The 18,459-nt window shown below is 49.6% G+C and overlaps 2 protein-coding genes across 2 annotated transcripts in view; one reads left to right on the top strand and one right to left on the bottom strand.

Annotated features, from left to right (window-relative positions):
* The window catches only part of LOC148833246 (uncharacterized), a gene marked incomplete at its 5' end in the record, with an annotated part of 31,031 nt that extends 23,125 nt beyond the window's left edge, over window positions 1-7,906 (bottom strand). Inside the window, one exon of the mRNA XM_088917931.1 lies at window positions 7,645-7,906. Within this exon, the coding sequence (XP_088774057.1) occupies window positions 7,645-7,906 (262 nt within the window). The remainder of the gene's footprint in view (window positions 1-7,644) is intronic.
* A 1,799-nt stretch (window positions 7,907-9,705) lies between these two features.
* Window positions 9,706-16,099, top strand: ccnb1ip1 (cyclin B1 interacting protein 1). Its single transcript, XM_088917762.1, has 4 exons — window positions 9,706-10,002; window positions 11,808-11,954; window positions 12,321-12,480; window positions 15,897-16,099. The coding sequence occupies exons 1-4, from the start codon at window positions 9,706-9,708 to the stop codon at window positions 16,097-16,099; spliced, it is 807 nt and encodes a 268-aa protein (XP_088773888.1).
* The last annotated feature ends 2,360 nt before the right edge of the window (window positions 16,100-18,459 follow it).

Raw genomic sequence — 18,459 nt, 5'->3', positions numbered from 1 at the left:
ATTCACACTGTCACTGTGCACTGCAGACTGTATTTACACTCATTCATCTATTTATATTCACAGTCTCTCACTGTGCACTGCAGACTGTATTTATACTCATTCATCTATTTATATTCACACTGTCTCTCACTGTGCACTGCAGACTGTATTTATACTCATTCATCTATTTATATTCACACTGTCTCTCACTGTGCACTGCAGACTGTATTTATACTCATTCATCTATTTATATTCACAGTCTCTCACTGTGCACTGCAGACTGTATTTATACTCATTCATCTATTTATATTCACACTGTCTCTCACTGTGCACTGCAGACTGTATTTATACTCATTCATCTATTTATATTCAGTCTCTCACTGTGCACTGCAGACTGTATTTATACTCATTCATCTATTTATATTCACACTGTCACTGTGCACTGCAGACTGTATTTATACTCATTCATCTATTTATATTCACACAGTCTCTCACTGTGCACTGCAGACTGTATTTATACTCATTCATCTATTTATATTCACACAGTCTCTCACTGTGCACTGCAGACTGTATTTATACTCATTCATCTATTTATATTCACAGTCTCTCACTGTGCACTGCAGACTGTATTTATACTCATTCATCTATTTATATTCACAGTCTCTCACTGTGCACTGCAGACTGTATTTATACTCATTCATCTATTTATATTCACACTGTCACTGTGCACTGCAGACTGTATTTATACTCATTCATCTATTTATATTCACACTGTCACTGTGCACTGCAGACTGTATTTATACTCATTCATCTATTTATATTCACAGTCTCTCACTGTGCACTGCAGACTGTATTTATACTCATTCATCTATTTATATTCACAGTCTCTCACTGTGCACTGCAGACTGTATTTATACTCATTCATCTATTTATATTCACACTGTCTCTCACTGTGCACTGCAGACTGTATTTATACTCATTCATCTATTTATATTCACACTGTCACTGTGCACTGCAGACTGTATTTATACTCATTCATCTATTTATATTCACACTGTCACTGTGCACTGCAGACTGTATTTATACTCATTCATCTATTTCTATTCACAGTCTCTCACTGTGCACTAGTGAACACAACCTCTGCTATGTACAAACTTGAACATGACACACTGTATTTCTGCACATTTTAATGTGTGATTAATATTTTTTGCCGAGTTTAACAGATTGAAAAAAAAAATAAAATAGTGAATGTGGCATGTGACAGATAGAGATAGAGAGGACAGGCTCAGTGTCCACAGCCTGGACACAGACACTGGACACAGACAGACCTGGCTGTCCAGAGAGGACAGGCTCAGTGACCACAGTCTGGACACAGACACTGGACACAGGCAGACCTGGCTGCCCAGAGAGGACAGGCTCAGTGACCACAGCCTGGACACAGACACTGGACACAGGCAGACCTGGCTGTCCAGAGAGGACAGGCTCAGTGACCACAGCCTGGACACAGACACTGGACACAGGCAGACCTGGCTGTCCAGAGAGGACAGGCTCAGTGACCACAGTCTGGACACAGACACTAGGTAACACAGACAGACCTGGCTGTCTAGAGAGGACAGGCTCAGTGACCACAGCCTGGACACAGACACTGGACACAGACAGACCTGGCTGTCCAGAGAGGACAGGCTCAGTGACCACAGCCTGGACACAGACACTGGGTAACACAGACAGACCTGGCTGTCCAGAGAGGACAGGCTCAGTGACCACAGCCTGGACACAGACACTGGACACAGGCAGACCTGGCTGTCCAGAGAGGACAGGCTCAGTGACCACAGCCTGGACACAGTGACTGGGTAACACAGACAGACCTGGCTGTCCAGAGAGGACAGGCTCAGTGACCACAGCCTGGACACAGACACTGGACACAGAGAGACCTGACTGTCCAGAGAGGACAGGCTCAGTGACCACAGCCTGAACACAGACACTGGGTAACACAGACAGACCTGGCTGTCCAGAGAGGACAGGCTCAGTGACCACAGCCTGGACACAGACACTGGACACAGACAGACCTGACTGTCCAGAGAGGACAGGCTCAGTGACCACAGCCTGGACACAGACACTGGACACAGGCAGACCTGGCTGTCCAGAGAGGACAGGCTCAGTGACCACAGCCTGGACACAGACACTGGGTAACACAGACAGACCTTGCTGTCCAGAGAGGACAGGCTCAGTGACCACAGCCTGGACACAGACAGACCTGGCTGTCCAGAGAGGACAGGCTCAGTGACCACAGCCTGGACACAGACACTGGGTAACACAGACAGACCTGGCTGTCCAGAGAGGACAGGCTCAGTGACCACAGCCTGGACACAGACACTGGACACAGGCAGACCTGGCTGTCCAGAGAGGACAGGCTCAGTGACCACAGCCTGGACACAGAAACTGGACACAGGCAGACCTGTACAATTATTATGAACTGTCTCATGTGTTTCATAATGCTCGGCTTAGAGACCCCTCGGCTTTCTAAAGACACGCACGTACTGTACAAGTCACCCGCGACCGCGCACCTCTCTGATCACCGAGAGCGTGTCATAGAAGAGGCCATTCGGGGGCGGGGCCACACGCCCACGAACACGGCTCCCATTTGCAGACGGACCATGACTGACAGCCCGCTAACCACGCCCCTCCTTCCGCTGGGCTCCCGCGAGGCGCTCCGCAGCTCGAGCTCTGTTTAAAAGGCGCTGAATGGCGGAGGAGACGCACAAAGGCGCTCAGGGCACAGTCGGGTGAGCATCGCCGCTCACTCTGATTCACTGCCTCGGCGCACAAAGGCTTCCTTTCAACTCGCGTCCCCCCCCCTCCCTCACCACCCACCAATCCTCAGGACAAAAAAAAGCTTCTTTTATGAAGCAGGTGCGCGCGGGGGGCGCCTATTTCGCGAAACGCAACCACCAGTGGCTTTGAGTGACGGAAGACTGCGATTCATTAAAAATGAAGAAACCGTGTGATTATGACTTCTGCATGCACGACTGTAGTGGACTGGAGTGTCCAGTCAGTGTGTCTGTATGAACCCCTCTCTCTCAGTGCAGTGTTAATGTACTGGAGTGTCCAGTCAGTCAGTGTGTCTGTATGAACCCCTCTCTCTCAGTGCAGTGTTAATGTACTGGAGTGTCCAGTCAGTCAGGGTGTCTGTATGAACCCCTCTCTCTCAGTGCAGTGTTAATGTACTGGAGTGTCCAGTCAGTCAGTGTGTCTGTATGAACCCCTCTCTCTCAGTGCAGTGTTAATGTACTGGAGTGTCCAGTCAGTGTGTCTGTATGAACCCCTCTCTCTCAGTGCAGTGTTAATGTACTGGAGTGTCCAGTCAGTGTGTCTGTATGAACCCCTCTCTCTCAGTGCAGTGTTAATGTACTGGAGTGTCCAGTCAGTCAGTGTGTCTGTATGAACCCCTCTCTCTCAGTGCAGTGTTAATGTACTGGAGTGTCCAGTCAGTCAGTGTGTCTGTATGAACCCCTCTCTCTCAGTGCAGTGTTCATGTACTGGAGTGTCCAGTCAGTGTGTCTGTATTAACCCCTCTCTCTCAGTGCAGTGTTAATGTACTGGAGTGTCCAGTCAGTCAGTGTGTCTGTATGAACCCCTCTCTCTCAGTGCAGTGTTAATGTACTGGAGTGTCCAGTCAGTCAGTGTGTCTGTATGAACCCCTCTATCTCAGTGCAGTGTTAATGTACTGGAGTGTCCAGTCAGTGTGTCTGTATGAACCCCTCTCTCTCAGTGCAGTGTTAATGTACTGGAGTGTCCAGTCAGTGTGTCTGTATGAACCCCTCTCTCTCAGTGCAGTGTTAATGTACTGGAGTGTCCAGTCAGTGTGTCTGTATGAACCCCTCTCTCTCAGTGCAGTGTTAATGTACTGGAGTGTCCAGTCAGTCAGTGTGTCTGTATGAACCCCTCTCTCTCAGTGCAGTGTTAATGTACTGGAGTGTCCAGTCAGTGTGTCTGTATGAACCCCTCTCTCTCAGTGCAGTGTTAATGTACTGGAGTGTCCAGTCAGTGTGTCTGTATGAACCCCTCTCTCTCAGTGCAGTGTTAATGTACTGGAGTGTCCAGTCAGTGTGTCTGTATGAACCCCTCTCTCTCAGTGCAGTGTTAATGTACTGGAGTGTCCAGTCAGTGTGTTTATTAACCCCTCTCTCTGTCTTGGACTTGTTGACCTGATCTGTAATAAAGTACAACAGTGAAAATATTTTCTCCATGTCCTCCTCCAATCAGCGGTGAGAGACCCTAAAACCCCGCCCCGGAAGTGACCAAACGCCCCGCCCAGCGGGTAGAAACGAGTCGCGAGGCCGGCAGCCACAAACTTCCCGCCAGCGCATCACGTGACGCCGGCGGCTGTCGCTCCGAGGCTGAGGGTCTGGGTTCCGGCCCGGTTCGGCGGTTCGGCGGTTCGGACGCTCGTCAGTGGCGCTGCAGCTCCTTCTCCGCGGCTCGTCCCCGACCCCCCAACAGAGGGTGAGTGTGTGAGTGGGTGGCCCGTCGGTGAGGCGTCCCCCCCTCCCTCCTCTTCCTCCTCCCACGGCAGCCCACGACAGATCGCTGCGCGGACTCGCGGGGGTGAAAGCGAGTTTCCCCACGCCTGTCCGCGCCTCGGGCGGGACTCGGCCTGTCCCGCCTCCCGCGCGGCGCGAGTAACGCCTTCAGTCAATACCGTACCCACTCAGGACGTCACAGCCCCCCACCCGCGACGCTTCAGGTACCACTGGGTCACAGACGGGGCGCCAGGGATGTGAATTATGTGATCAGTGAACACTGAAATACTCTACTCACTCAGGACGTCACTGCTCCCACCCGCGAACTTTCAGGGTCCCACTCGTGTCCACTTCCTGCACTTCTGCCTCAGCCACACGCGGCCCTCCGCCCGTGTCCTCTCCCCTCTCCTCAATGACCCGTGGCGTTACTGTTCAGAAATAAGATTTTATTCAGCTCCACATCGATGTGTGGGGGCGAGGCGGCAAAATGCTGACAGACACTTCCCGTGGATTTCACCCGGGTGCGTGGGGTGGGGTCTCTCACGATGGAGCCGTTAGAAAACAAATCGTATTTTAAAAAAAAATCGAAACCAACCCCCCTCTGGCTAGTCTTCTATATTTCAACAGTGATCCCAACCTAGAGATTCAGTGTGAAGATAAAGATATTATTATTATTATTATTAAGAGACAGGAGATCACACACTGTATTATTATTATTGAGAGACAGGCTCACTGTCTGTTCCTCAGGCTGTGACAGGAGATCACACACTGTATTATTATTATTGAGGGACAGGCTCACTGTCTGTTCCTCAGGCTGTGACAGGAGATCACACACTGTATTATTATTATTGAGAGACAGGCTCACTGTCTGTTCCTCAGGCTGGGACAGGAGATCACACACTGTATTATTATTATTGAGAGACAGGCTCACTGTCTGTTCCTCAGGCTGTGACAGGAGATCACACACTGTATTATTATTATTGAGAGACAGGCTCACTGTCTGTTCCTCAGGCTGTGACAGGAGATCACACACTGTATTATTATTATTGAGAGACAGGCTCACTGTCCCTCAGGCTGTGACAGGAGATCACACACTGTATTATTATTATTGAGAGACAGGCTCACTGTTCCTCAGGCTGGGACAGGAGATCACACACTGTATTATTATTAATGAGAGACAGGCTCACTGTCTGTTCCTCAGGCTGTGACAGGAGATCACACACTGTATTATTATTATTGAGAGACAGGCTCACTGTCTGTTCCTCAGGCTGTGACAGGAGATCACACACTGTATTATTATTATTGAGAGACAGGCTCACTGTCCCTTAGGCTGGGATAGGAGATCACACACTGTATTATTATTATTGACAGACAGGCTCACTGTTCCTCAGGGTGTGACAGGAGATCACACACTGTATTATTATTGTGAGACAGGCTCACTGTTCCTCAGGCTGTGACAGGAGATCACACACTGTATTATTATTATTGAGAGATAGGCTCACTGTCCCTCAGGCTGGGACAGGAGATCACACACTGTATAATTATTTTTGAGAGATAGGCTCATTGTTCCTCAGGCTGTGACAGGAGATCACACACTGTATTATTATTATTGAGAGACAGGCTCACTGTTCCTCAGGCTGTGACAGGAGATCACACACTGTATTATTATTATTGAGAGACAGGCTCTCTGTCTGTTCCTCAGGCTGTGACAGGAGATCACACACTGTATTATTATTATAGAGAGATAGGCTCACTGTGTGTTCCTCAGGCTGTGACAGGAGATCACACACTGTATTATTATTATTGAGAGACAGGCTCACTGTTCCTCAGGCTGTGACAGGAGATCACACACTGTATTATTATTATTGAGAGACAGGCTCACTGTCTGTTCCTCAGGCTGTGACAGGAGATCACACACTGTATTATTATTATTGAGAGACAGGCTCACTGTCCGTTCCTCAGGCTGTGACGGGAGATCACACACTGTATTATTATTATTGAGAGACAGGCTCACTGTCTGTTCCTCAGGCTGGGACAGGAGATCACACACTGTATTATTATTATTGAGAGACAGGCTCACTGTCTGTTCCTCAGGCTGTGACAGGAGATCACACACTGTATTATTATTATTGAGAGACAGGCTCACTGTCTGTTCCTCAGGCTGTGACAGGAGATCACACACTGTATTATTATTATTGAGAGACAGGCTCACTGTTCCTCAGGCTGTGACAGGAGATCACACACTGTATTATTATTATTGAGAGACAGGCTCACTGTCTGTTCCTCAGGCTGTGACAGGAGATCACACACTGTATTATTATTATTGAGAGACAGGCTCACTGTCTGTTCCTCAGGCTGTGACAGGAGATCACACACTGTATTATTATTATTGAGAGACAAGCTCACTGTTCCTCAGGCTGTGACAGGAGATCACACACTGTATTATTATTATTGAGAGACAGGCTCACTGTCTGTTCCTCAGGCTGTGACAGGAGATCACACACTGTATTATTATTATTGAGAGACAGGCTCACTGTCTGTTCCTCAGGCTGTGACAGGAGATCACACACTGTATTATTATTATTGAGAGACAAGCTCACTGTCTGTTCCTCAGGCTGTGACAGGAGATCACACACTGTATTATTATTATTGAGAGACAGGCTCACTGTCTGTTCCTCAGGCTGTGACAGGAGATCACACACTGTATTATTATTATTGGGAGACAGGCTCACTGTCTGTTCCTCAGGCTGTGACAGGAGATCACACACTGTATTATTATTATTGGGAGACAGGCTCACTGTCTGTTCCTCAGGCTGGGACAGGAGATCACACACTGTGTTATTATTATTGAGAGACAGGCTCACTGTTCCTCAGGCTGTGACGGGAGATCACACACTGTATGATTATTGAGAGACAAGCGATCTGCCTGGTTTTCTAGTTCGGATTCGCCTGGATGTGCGATGACACTGGTGGTGTGTAGTGAGGGGAGCCGGACTGGGTGAAGATCAGCAGTAACTGGACTCATGGCGGCGCGCGGACTCGGCTCAGCCCCGGTGCGGAAGTTGGCGGGCGCGCGGCGGCACCTGTTGCGCGCGCCTGGGCGCCCCTGCGGGCCGGAAATGCGGCGGACATGCTCGGCGCTCACCCGCACAGCTCCGGCCTCGTCCGGTCCTCGTCCTCGTCCTCCCCTCCGAGCCGAGCCGGGCCTGGCCGCCCCGGGTCCGGCACACGCGCTCGCGGGGGCTCCGGCGCCCGTGTCTGCCGGCGGCTCCACGGGTCCGTGCGGGGGGGTGGAGAGGGAAGGTGTTTTCTCCGTGGCTGTAATGGCGGCGGGAAAGGGACGCGGCCCGTGTCGGCGGGGCTGGTTCTCTCCCGTCGCTCTGCGGCGGCGCTGCGTGTCCGTGTGTCCGTCAGTCCGTCAGTCCGCCCGGCGCCCTCTGACTGGCCGCGGTCTGCGAGTCTCTCGATCCGCAGTGCTGACTCTCCTGCGCTGCTCTTCCCCCGTCCTGCTCTCACTCGCCACGGTCTGCACGCAGCAGAGCGACAAGATATATTACAGGGGAAGTCAGATCGCTCTCTCTCAGTGCAGTGTTAATGTACTGGAGTGTCCAGTCAGTGTGTCTGTATGAACCCCTCTCTCTCAGTGCAGTGTTAATGTACTGGAGTGTCCAGTCAGTGTGTCTGTATGAACCCCTCTCTCTCAGTGCAGTGTTAATGTACTGGAGTGTCCAGTCAGTCAGTGTGTCTGTATGAACCCCTCTCTCTCAGTGCAGTGTTAATGTACTGGAGTGTCCAGTCAGTGTGTCTGTATGAACCCCTCTCTCTCAGTGCAGTGTTAATGTACTGGAGTGTCCAGTCAGTGTGTCTGTATGAACCCCTCTCTCTCAGTGCAGTGTTAATGTACTGGAGTGTCCAGTCAGTCAGTGTGTCTGTATGAACCCCTCTCTCTCAGTGCAGTGTTAATGTACTGGAGTGTCCAGTCAGTCAGTGTGTCTGTATGAACCCCTCTCTCTCAGTGCAGTGTTAATGTACTGGAGTGTCCAGTCAGTCAGTGTGTCTGTATTAACCTCTCTCTCAGTGCAGTGTTAATGTACTGGAGTGTCCAGTCAGTGTGTCTGTATGAACCCCTCTCTCTCAGTGCAGTGTTAATGTACTGGAGTGTACTCTCAAATCAAATATCAATTCAAAAAGCTTTTTTGATGTGACCAATGAATAAATCACTGTTGCCAAAGCATATACAATTAACATAGATATATAGACATTTACATTACAGACAAGACATAATACCTACACATGCAGACACATGGAGCATAATTGAGAGACAGGCTCACTGTCTGTTCCTCAGGCTGTGACAGGAGATCACACACTGTATTATTATTATTGAGAGACAGGCTCACTGTCTGTTCCTCAGGCTGTGACAGGAGATCACACACTGTATTATTATTATTGAGAGACAGGCTCACTGTCTGTTCCTCAGGCTGTGACAGGAGATCACACACTGTATTATTATTATTGAGAGACAGGCTCACTGTCTGTTCCTCAGGCTGGGACAGGAGATCACACTGTATTATTATTATTGAGAGACAGGCTCACTGTCTGTTCCTCAGGCTGTGATAGGAGATAGGAGGTCCCAGTGTGTGAGATGTGGCTGTGTGATGTGTGATCTGTGCTGTGCTTGATTGGTGTGGCTCAGGTCAGTGAGCCTCAGGACCAGCTGGCTCAGGAGGCTCCTCTCTCTGTGTGTGTCCCAGTGTGTGAGGTAGTGTTGTGTGTGTGTCCCAGTGTGTGAGATATGGCTGTGTGATCTGTGCTGTGCTTGATTCTAGCAGTGCTGTCCTGAGGCTGGCTGGTGTCGGTGTGGCTCAGGTCAGTGAGCCTCAGGACCAGCTGGCTCAAGGGGCTTCTCTCTCTGTGTGTGTCCCAGTGGGTGAGGTAGTGTTGTGTGTGTGTCCCAGTGTGTGAGATATGGCTGTGTGATCTGTGCTGTGCTTGATTCTAGCAGTGCTGTCCTGAGGCTGGCTGGTGTCGGTGTGGCTCAGGTCAGTGAGCCTCAGGACCAGCTGGCTCAGGGGGCTCTGTTGTGGGCTCAGCTCTTGGCTCAGCAGGGCTGTGTTGTGTGGTGGCAGGAGTTTTGGTCGCTGTTCCACAGGTGTCGCCAACACTTTATTCCTCTCTTCTGCCCCCCCCCCCCCAGTGCAGTGTGGCCATGTCCCTGTGCGAGGACGCCCTGCTGTGTAACTTCCCCAAGTGCCGAGGGAAGCTCAGCGGCTTCGCCTGGGTGACCGCCTGCTCCCACGTGTTCTGTGACCAGCACGGCTCCGGGGAGTTCGGCCGCTCCCCCGCCGTGTGCCCCGCCTGCTCCAGCACCCTGTCCGGCAAGTACGACATCATCCGCACCGAGCTCAGCCCCTCCGAGGAGTACAAGGCCATGGTGCTGGCCGGGCTGCGGCCCGAGACCGTGCTGGACATCTGCTCCCGGGCCCTCACCTTCTGGACTTACCAGGTGCGGTGCTACCGACCGAGAAGGGCGTTCGGAGCACCGTCGGCTCTCTGTGGTGCTGTCTGCGTCCGTCCTGTCTGTTTCAGACGTGTGTGTGTCTGTGTGTCCCAGGTGCACCAGGAGCGCCTGTATCAGGATTCCTGTCTGTCTCAGACGTGTGTGTGTGTCCCAGGTGCACCAGGAGCGCCTGTATCAGGATTCCTGTCTGTCTCAGACGTGTGTGTGTCTGTGTGTCTGTGTGTGTGTGTGTGTGTGTGTGTGTGTGTGTGTGTGTGTGTCCCAGGTGCACCAGGAGCGCCTGTATCAGGAGTCCTGTCTGTCTCAGACGTGTGTGTGTCTGTGTGTCCCTGTATCAGAGTCCTGTCTGTCTCAGACTTGTGTGTGTGTGTGTGTCCCAGGTGCACCAGGAGCGCCTGTATCAGAGTCCTGTCTGTCTCAGAGATGTGTGTGTGTGTCCCAGGTGCACCAGGAGCGCCTGTATCAGGAGTCCTGTCTGTCTCAGACGTGTGTGTGTCTGTGTATCCCAGGTGCACCAGGAGCGCCTGTATCAGAGTCCTGTCTGTCTCAGAGATGTGTGTGTGTGTCCCAGGTGCACCAGGAGCGCCTGTATCAGGAGTCCTGTCTGTCTCAGATGTGAGTGTGTGTCTCTGTGTGTCCCAGGTGCACCAGGAGCGCCTGTATCAGGATTCCTGTCTGTCTCAGACGTCTGTGTGTGTCTCTGTGTGTCCCAGGTGCACCAGGAGCACCTGTATCAGAGTCCTGTCTGTCTCAGACGTGTGTGTGTGTCTCTGTGTGTCCCAGGTGCACCAGGAGCGCCTGTATCAGGAGTCCTGTCTGTCTCAGACTTGTGTGTGTGTGTGTCCCAGGTGCACCAGGAGCGCCTGTATCAGGAGTCCTGTCTGTCTCAGACGTGTGTGTGTCTGTGTGTCCCAGGTGCACCAGGAGCGCCTGTATCAGGAGTCCTGTCTGTCTCAGACGTGTGTGTGTCTGTGTATCCCAGGTGCACCAGGAGCGCCTGTATCAGAGTCCTGTCTGTCTCAGAGATGTGTGTGTGTGTCCCAGGTGCACCAGGAGCGCCTGTATCAGGAGTCCTGTCTGTCTCAGATGTGAGTGTGTGTCTCTGTGTGTCCCAGGTGCACCAGGAGCGCCTGTATCAGGATTCCTGTCTGTCTCAGACGTCTGTGTGTGTCTCTGTGTGTCCCAGGTGCACCAGGAGCACCTGTATCAGAGTCCTGTCTGTCTCAGACGTGTGTGTGTGTCTCTGTGTGTCCCAGGTGCACCAGGAGCGCCTGTATCAGGAGTCCTGTCTGTCTCAGACTTGTGTGTGTGTGTGTCCCAGGTGCACCAGGAGCGCCTGTATCAGGAGTCCTGTCTGTCTCAGACGTGTGTGTGTCTGTGTGTCCCAGGTGCACCAGGAGCGCCTGTATCAAGAGTCCTGTCTGTCTCAGACGTGTGTGTGTCTGTGTGTCCCAGGTGCACCAGGAGCACCTGTATCAAGAGTCCTGTCTGTCTCAGATGTGAGTGTGTGTCTCTGTGTCCCAGGTGCACCAGGAGCGCCTGTATCAAGAGTCCTGTCTGTCTCAGACGTGTGTGTGTGTCCCAGGTGCACCAGGAGCGCCTGTATCAAGAGTCCTGTCTGTCTCAGACGTGTGTGTGTCTGTGTGTCCCAGGTGCACCAGGAGCACCTGTATCAAGAGTCCTGTCTGTCTCAGATGTGAGTGTGTGTCTCTGTGTCCCAGGTGCACCAGGAGCGCCTGTATCAAGAGTCCTGTCTGTCTCAGATGTGAGTGTGTGTCTCTGTGTCCCAGGTGCACCAGGAGCGCCTGTATCAAGAGTACTCTCTGTCACGGGCCGAGGGTCGGCTGAAGCAGATGGAGAAGATGTTCTCCCAGCAGACCCAGAGTCAGGAGCTGGAGCTCAGTGCCGTGAAGGAGGAGGTGTCGTCTCTCAAGAAGGTTCAGCTTGTTCCTGTGGTTCTGTATTCATCTCTGTCCTGGTGTCTCCCCCTCTGTGTCTCCTGTCTGTTTTGTGCTCTGTCTCTCTCTTGGTGTACAGTATCTCCTCCTCTATCTCTCCTGTCTCTGTCCTAGTGTGTGTCCCTCTCTGTGTCACCTGTCTCTGTCCTAGTGTGTCTCCCTCTCTGTGTCTCCTGTCTCTGTGCTGGTGAGTATTCCTTTCTGTCTCTCCTGTCTCTCCATTGGTGTATCTCCTCCTCTCTCTCTCTCTCCTGTCTCTGCCCTGCTGTGTCTCCTCCTCCGTGTGTCTCCTGCTCTGTGTCTCACCCTGAATGGTCCCGGCGGGGACGCTGTGTCCCGGCGCAGGTGCTGGAGGAGTACAAGCGGAAGTACAGCGAGGTGTCCGAGCGGCTGCTGGAGAGGAAGAGGCAGTACCAGAAGCTGCAGGGCCTCTACAACTCCCTGAAGCTGAAGAACATGGTGGTGTGGGAGAGAGACAGCAGCCATGGAGCCACTTACAGTACAGGTCACTGCACACACTGACTGGACACTGCAGTACATTAACACTGCACTGAGAGAGAGGGGTTCATACAGACACACTGACTGACTGGACACTCCAGTACATTAACACTGCACTGAGAGAGAGGGGTTCATACAGACACACTGACTGACTGGACACTCCAGTACATTAACACTGCACTGAGAGAGAGGGGTTCATACAGACACACTGACTGACTGGACACTCCAGTACATTAACACAGCACTGAGAGAGAGGGGTTCATACAGACACACTGACTGACTGGACACTCCAGTACATTAACACTGCACTGAGAGAGAGGGGTTCATACAGACACACTGACTGGACACTGCAGTACATTAACACTGCACTGAGAGAGAGGGGTTCATACAGACACACTGACTGACTGGACACTCCAGTACATTAACACTGCACTGAGAGAGAGGGGTTAATACAGACACACTGACTGACTGGACACTCCAGTACATTAACACTGCACTGAGAGAGAGGGGTTCATACAGACACACTGACTGACTGGACACTCCAGTACATTAACACTGCACTGAGAGAGAGGGGTTCATACAGACACACTGACTGACTGGACACTCCAGTACATTAACACTGCACTGAGAGAGAGGGGTTCATACAGACACACTGACTGACTGGACACTCCAGTACATTAACACTGCACTGAGAGAGAGGGGTTCATACAGACACACTGACTGACTGGACACTCCAGTACATTAACACTGCACTGAGAGAGAGGGGTTCATACAGACACACTGACTGGACACTCCAGTACATTAACACTGCACTGAGAGAGAGGGGTTCATACAGACACACTGACTGGACACTCCAGTACATTAACACTGCACTGAGAGAGAGGGGTTCATACAGACACACTGACTGACTGGACACTCCAGTACATTAACACTGCACTGAGAGAGAGGGGTTCATACAGACACACTGACTGACTGGACACTCCAGTACATTAACACTGCACAGAGAGAGGGGTTCATACAGACACACTGACTGACTGGACACTCCAGTACATTAACACTGCACTGAGAGAGAGGGGTTCATACAGACACCCTGACTGACTGGACACTCCAGTACATTAACACTGCACTGAGAGAGAGGGGTTCATACAGACACACTGACTGACTGGACACTCCAGTACATTAACACTGCACTGAGAGAGAGGGGTTCATACAGACACACTGACTGGACACTCCAGTACATTAACACTGCACTGAGAGAGAGGGGTTCATACAGACACACTGACTGACTGGACACTCCAGTACATTAACACTGCACTGAGAGAGAGGGGTTCATACAGACACACTGACTGACTGGACACTCCAGTACATTAACACTGCACTGAGAGAGAGGGGTTCATACAGACACCCTGACTGACTGGACACTCCAGTACATTAACACTGCACTGAGAGAGAGGGGTTCATACAGACACCCTGACTGACTGGACACTCCAGTACATTAACACTGCACTGAGAGAGAGGGGTTCATACAGACACCCTGACTGACTGGACACTCCAGTACATTAACACTGCACTGAGAGAGAGGGGTTCATACAGACACACTGACTGACTGGACACTCCAGTACATTAACACTGCACTGAGAGAGAGGGGTTCATACAGACACACTGACTGGACACTCCAGTACATTAACACTGCACTGAGAGAGAGGGGTTCATACAGACACACTGACTGACTGGACACTCCAGTACATTAACACTGCACTGAGAGAGAGGGGTTAATACAGACACACTGACTGACTGGACACTCCAGTACATTAACACTGCACTGAGAGAGAGGGGTTCATACAGACACACTGACTGACTGGACACTCCAGTACATTAACACTGCACTGAGAGAGAGGGGTTCATACAGACACACTGACTGACTGGACACTCCAGTACATTAACACTGCACTGAGAGAGAGGGGTTCATACAGACACACTGACTGACTGGACACTCCAGTACATTAACACTGCACTGAGAGAGAGGGGTTCATACAGACACACTGACTGACTGGACACTCCAGTACATTAACACTGCACTGAGAGAGAGGGGTTCATACAGACACACTGACTGACTGGACACTCCAGTACATTAACACTGCACTGAGAGAGAGGGGTTCATACAGACACACTGACTGGACACTCCAGTACATTAACACTGCACTGAGAGAGAGGGGTTCATACAGACACACTGACTGGACACTCCAGTACATTAACACTGCACTGAGAGAGAGGGGTTCATACAGACACACTGACTGACTGGACACTCCAGTACATTAACACTGCACTGAGAGAGAGGGGTTCATACAGACACACTGACTGACTGGACACTCCAGTACATTAACACTGCACTGAGAGAGAGGGGTTCATACAGACACCCTGACTGACTGGACACTCCAGTACATTAACACTGCACTGAGAGAGAGGGGTTCATACAGACACACTGACTGACTGGACACTCCAGTACATTAACACTGCACTGAGAGAGAGGGGTTCATACAGACACACTGACTGGACACTCCAGTACATTAACACTGCACTGAGAGAGAGGGGTTCATACAGACACACTGACTGACTGGACACTCCAGTACATTAACACTGCTCTGAGAGAGAGGGGTTCATACAGACACACTGACTGACTGGACACTCCAGTACATTAACACTGCACTGAGAGAGAGGGGTTCATACAGACACACTGACTGACTGGACACTCCAGTACATTAACACTGCACTGAGAGAGAGGGGTTCATACAGACACACTGACTGACTGGACACTCCAGTACATTAACACTGCACTGAGAGAGAGGGGTTCATACAGACACACTGACTGACTGGACACTCCAGTACATTAACACTGCACTGAGAGAGAGGGGTTCATACAGACACACTGACTGACTGGACACTCCAGTACATTAACACTGCACTGAGAGAGAGGGGTTCATACAGACACACTGACTGACTGGACACTCCAGTACATTAACACTGCGCTGAGAGAGAGGGGTTCATACAGACACACTGACTGGACACTCCAGTACATTAACACTGCACTGAGAGAGAGGGGTTCATACAGACACACTGACTGACTGGACACTCCAGTACATTAACACTGCACTGAGAGAGAGGGGTCATCAACCTAAAGATTGCATGCAAAATCCTGTTTAAAATATGTAGCTGTTATTTTCAGGTCCCTCTTTTGATGTGAGATAATGACAAGCAGGTATAAGAAACAAATCCTGACACACTTGCAGGGGGATTTGAATGCTCTCAGTCTGCGTCCCCTCTGATCTGCACAGCCGGTGACTCCCTGCTTGTCCGCACTGGGAAGCTCTTCACTGCAGCGGGTAACAGTGTTTTCTGCTGCTCTCTTGCCCCCTCTCTGTCCAGGCCCAGGGCAGTACCTCACGCCCCAGCAGAGCCCGGTGCGGCCCGGGGGCGCAGGACCAGAGGGCGACAGCAGGGGGCGCCAGGCCGCCTTCGCGTCCCTGGAGCCGGACGCTGGCAAGACGACCTTCTTCCAGTTCAGCTCCCCGCAGCACGAGCCCGAGGCCTTCAGGGGAGGTCGGCAGGGATTCTGCGGCAAGCACTGAGTATCAGAGTAATACTACACTGAGCAACACTATTACAGCACTGTCACACTCTACACCACTGAGTATCAGAGTATTACTACACTGAGCAACACTATTACAGCACTGTCACACTCTACACCACTGAGTATCAGAGTAATACTACACTGAGCAACACTATTACAGCACTGTCACACTCTACACCACTGAGTATCAGAGTAATACTACACTGAGCAACACTATTACAGCACTGTCACACTCTACACCACTGAGTATCAGAGTAATACTACACTGAGCAACACTATTACAGCACTGTCACACTCTACACCACTGAGTATCAGAGTATTACTACACTGAGCAACACTATTACAGCACTGTCACACTCTACACCACTGAGTATCAGAGTAATACTACACTGAGCAACACTATTACAGCACTGTCACACTCTACACCACTGAGTATCAGAGTATTACTACACTGAGCAACACTATTACAGCACTGTCACACTCTACACCACTGAGTATCAGAGTAATACTACACTGAGCAACACTATCACAGCACTGTCACACTCTACACCACTGAGTATCAGAGTATTACTACACTGAGCAACACTATTACAGCACTGTCACACTCTACACCACTGAGTATCAGAGTATTACTACACTGAGCAACACTATTACAGCACTGTCACTCTACACCACTGAGTATCAGAGTATTACTACACTGAGCAACACTATTACAGCACTGTCACACTCTACACCATTGAGTATCAGAGTAATACTACACTGAGCAACACTATTACAGCACTGTCACACTCTACACCACTGAGTATCAGAGTATTACTACACCTAGCAACACTGTATTACAGCACTGTCACACTCTACACCACTGAGTATCAGAGTATTACTACACTGAGCAACGCTGTATTACAGTACTGTGTATCAGAGTATGACACTGAACAACACTGTACACCGCTGAGTATCGGAGTATTATTACACTGAGCAACACTGTATTACACCACTGAGTTTTGGAGTATTATTACACTGAGTATCAGAGTATTACTACACTGAGCAACACTATTATAATACTGAGTAACGGAGTATTATTACACTGAGCAACACTGTATTACACTACTGAGTCACACCGTATTACACCACTGAGTATCAGAGTATTATTACACTGAGCAACACTTACACACTACTGAGTATCAGAGTATTATTACACTGAGCAACACTGTATTACACTACTGAATATCAGAGTATTATTACACTGAGCAACACTGTACACTACTGAGTATCAGAGTATTATTATACTGAGAAACACTATTACACCACTGAGTATCAGAATATTACTACACTGAGCAACACTGTATTACACTAGTAACACTGTACACTACTCAGTATTGGAGTATTATTACACTGAGCAACACTGTTTTACATTACTGAATATCAGTATTACTACACTGAGCAACACTGTATTACACTACTGAGTAACACTGTATACCGCTGAATATCAGAATATTATTACACTGAACAACCCTGCATCACACCACTGAGTATCAGAGTATTACACTGAGCAATACTGTATTACACCACTGAGGATCAGAGTATTATTACACTGAGTAACACTATTACAGTACTGAGTATCGGTATTATTACACTGAGAAACACTATTACACCACTGAGTATCAGAATATTACTACACTGAGCAACACTGTATTACACTACTTACTAAAACTGCTCTGTTCAACACAATAACATTCAACAACATTGAGTAACTATTGAAAACAACAATTATTAATATTGTACAACACCATATTGTATAACATGATGAAACTGAATGACACTGTAAAACACAGTAACATTGCACAACACTGAGTAACACTAAAAACAATCGCACTGCACAACAGTGAAAAACATTTCACAACACTAACACTGCACAACACTGAATAACCACTGGGTAACAACAGTCATTAACATTGTATATCATACTGTTACTGTTAGTAACACAGTCACACTGCACAACACTGAGTAACCTTGTAAACAAGGTATTTACATCTTACAACACAGTATGACAACACTGAATGGCACTGTACAATACAGTAACTGCACAACACTGAGTAACCTTGTAACAACAGTCATTAACATTGTATATCATACTGTTACTGTTAGTAACACAAACACATAGTCACACTGTACAACACAGTCACACTGCACAACACTGAGTAACCTTGTAACAACAGTCATTAACATATATTATACTGTTACTGTTGGTAACAAACATAGTCACACTGTACAACACAGTAACACCGCACAACACTGAATAACCTTGTAACAACAGTCATTAACATATTATACTGGTACTGTTAGTAACACAAACACATA

Source organism: Atractosteus spatula, chromosome 5 (genome assembly GCF_055471065.1).
Source record: "Atractosteus spatula isolate fAtrSpa1 chromosome 5, fAtrSpa1.hap1, whole genome shotgun sequence".
Lineage (NCBI taxonomy): Eukaryota > Metazoa > Chordata > Actinopteri > Semionotiformes > Lepisosteidae > Atractosteus > Atractosteus spatula.
The sequence above is the reverse complement of the archived record's forward strand: the minus strand, read 5'-3'. Positions and strand labels throughout refer to the sequence as shown.

Coding starts and splice junctions, on each gene's coding strand:
- ccnb1ip1 (XM_088917762.1), top strand. CDS start 9,706: ATGTCCCTGTGCGAGGACGCCCTGCTGTGTAACTTCCCCAAGTGCCGA. Junction 10,003..11,807: donor TCACCTTCTGGACTTACCAG/GTGCGGTGCTAC, acceptor TCTGTGTCCCAG/GTGCACCAGGAGCGCCTGTA. Junction 11,955..12,320: donor AGGTGTCGTCTCTCAAGAAG/GTTCAGCTTGTT, acceptor GTCCCGGCGCAG/GTGCTGGAGGAGTACAAGCG.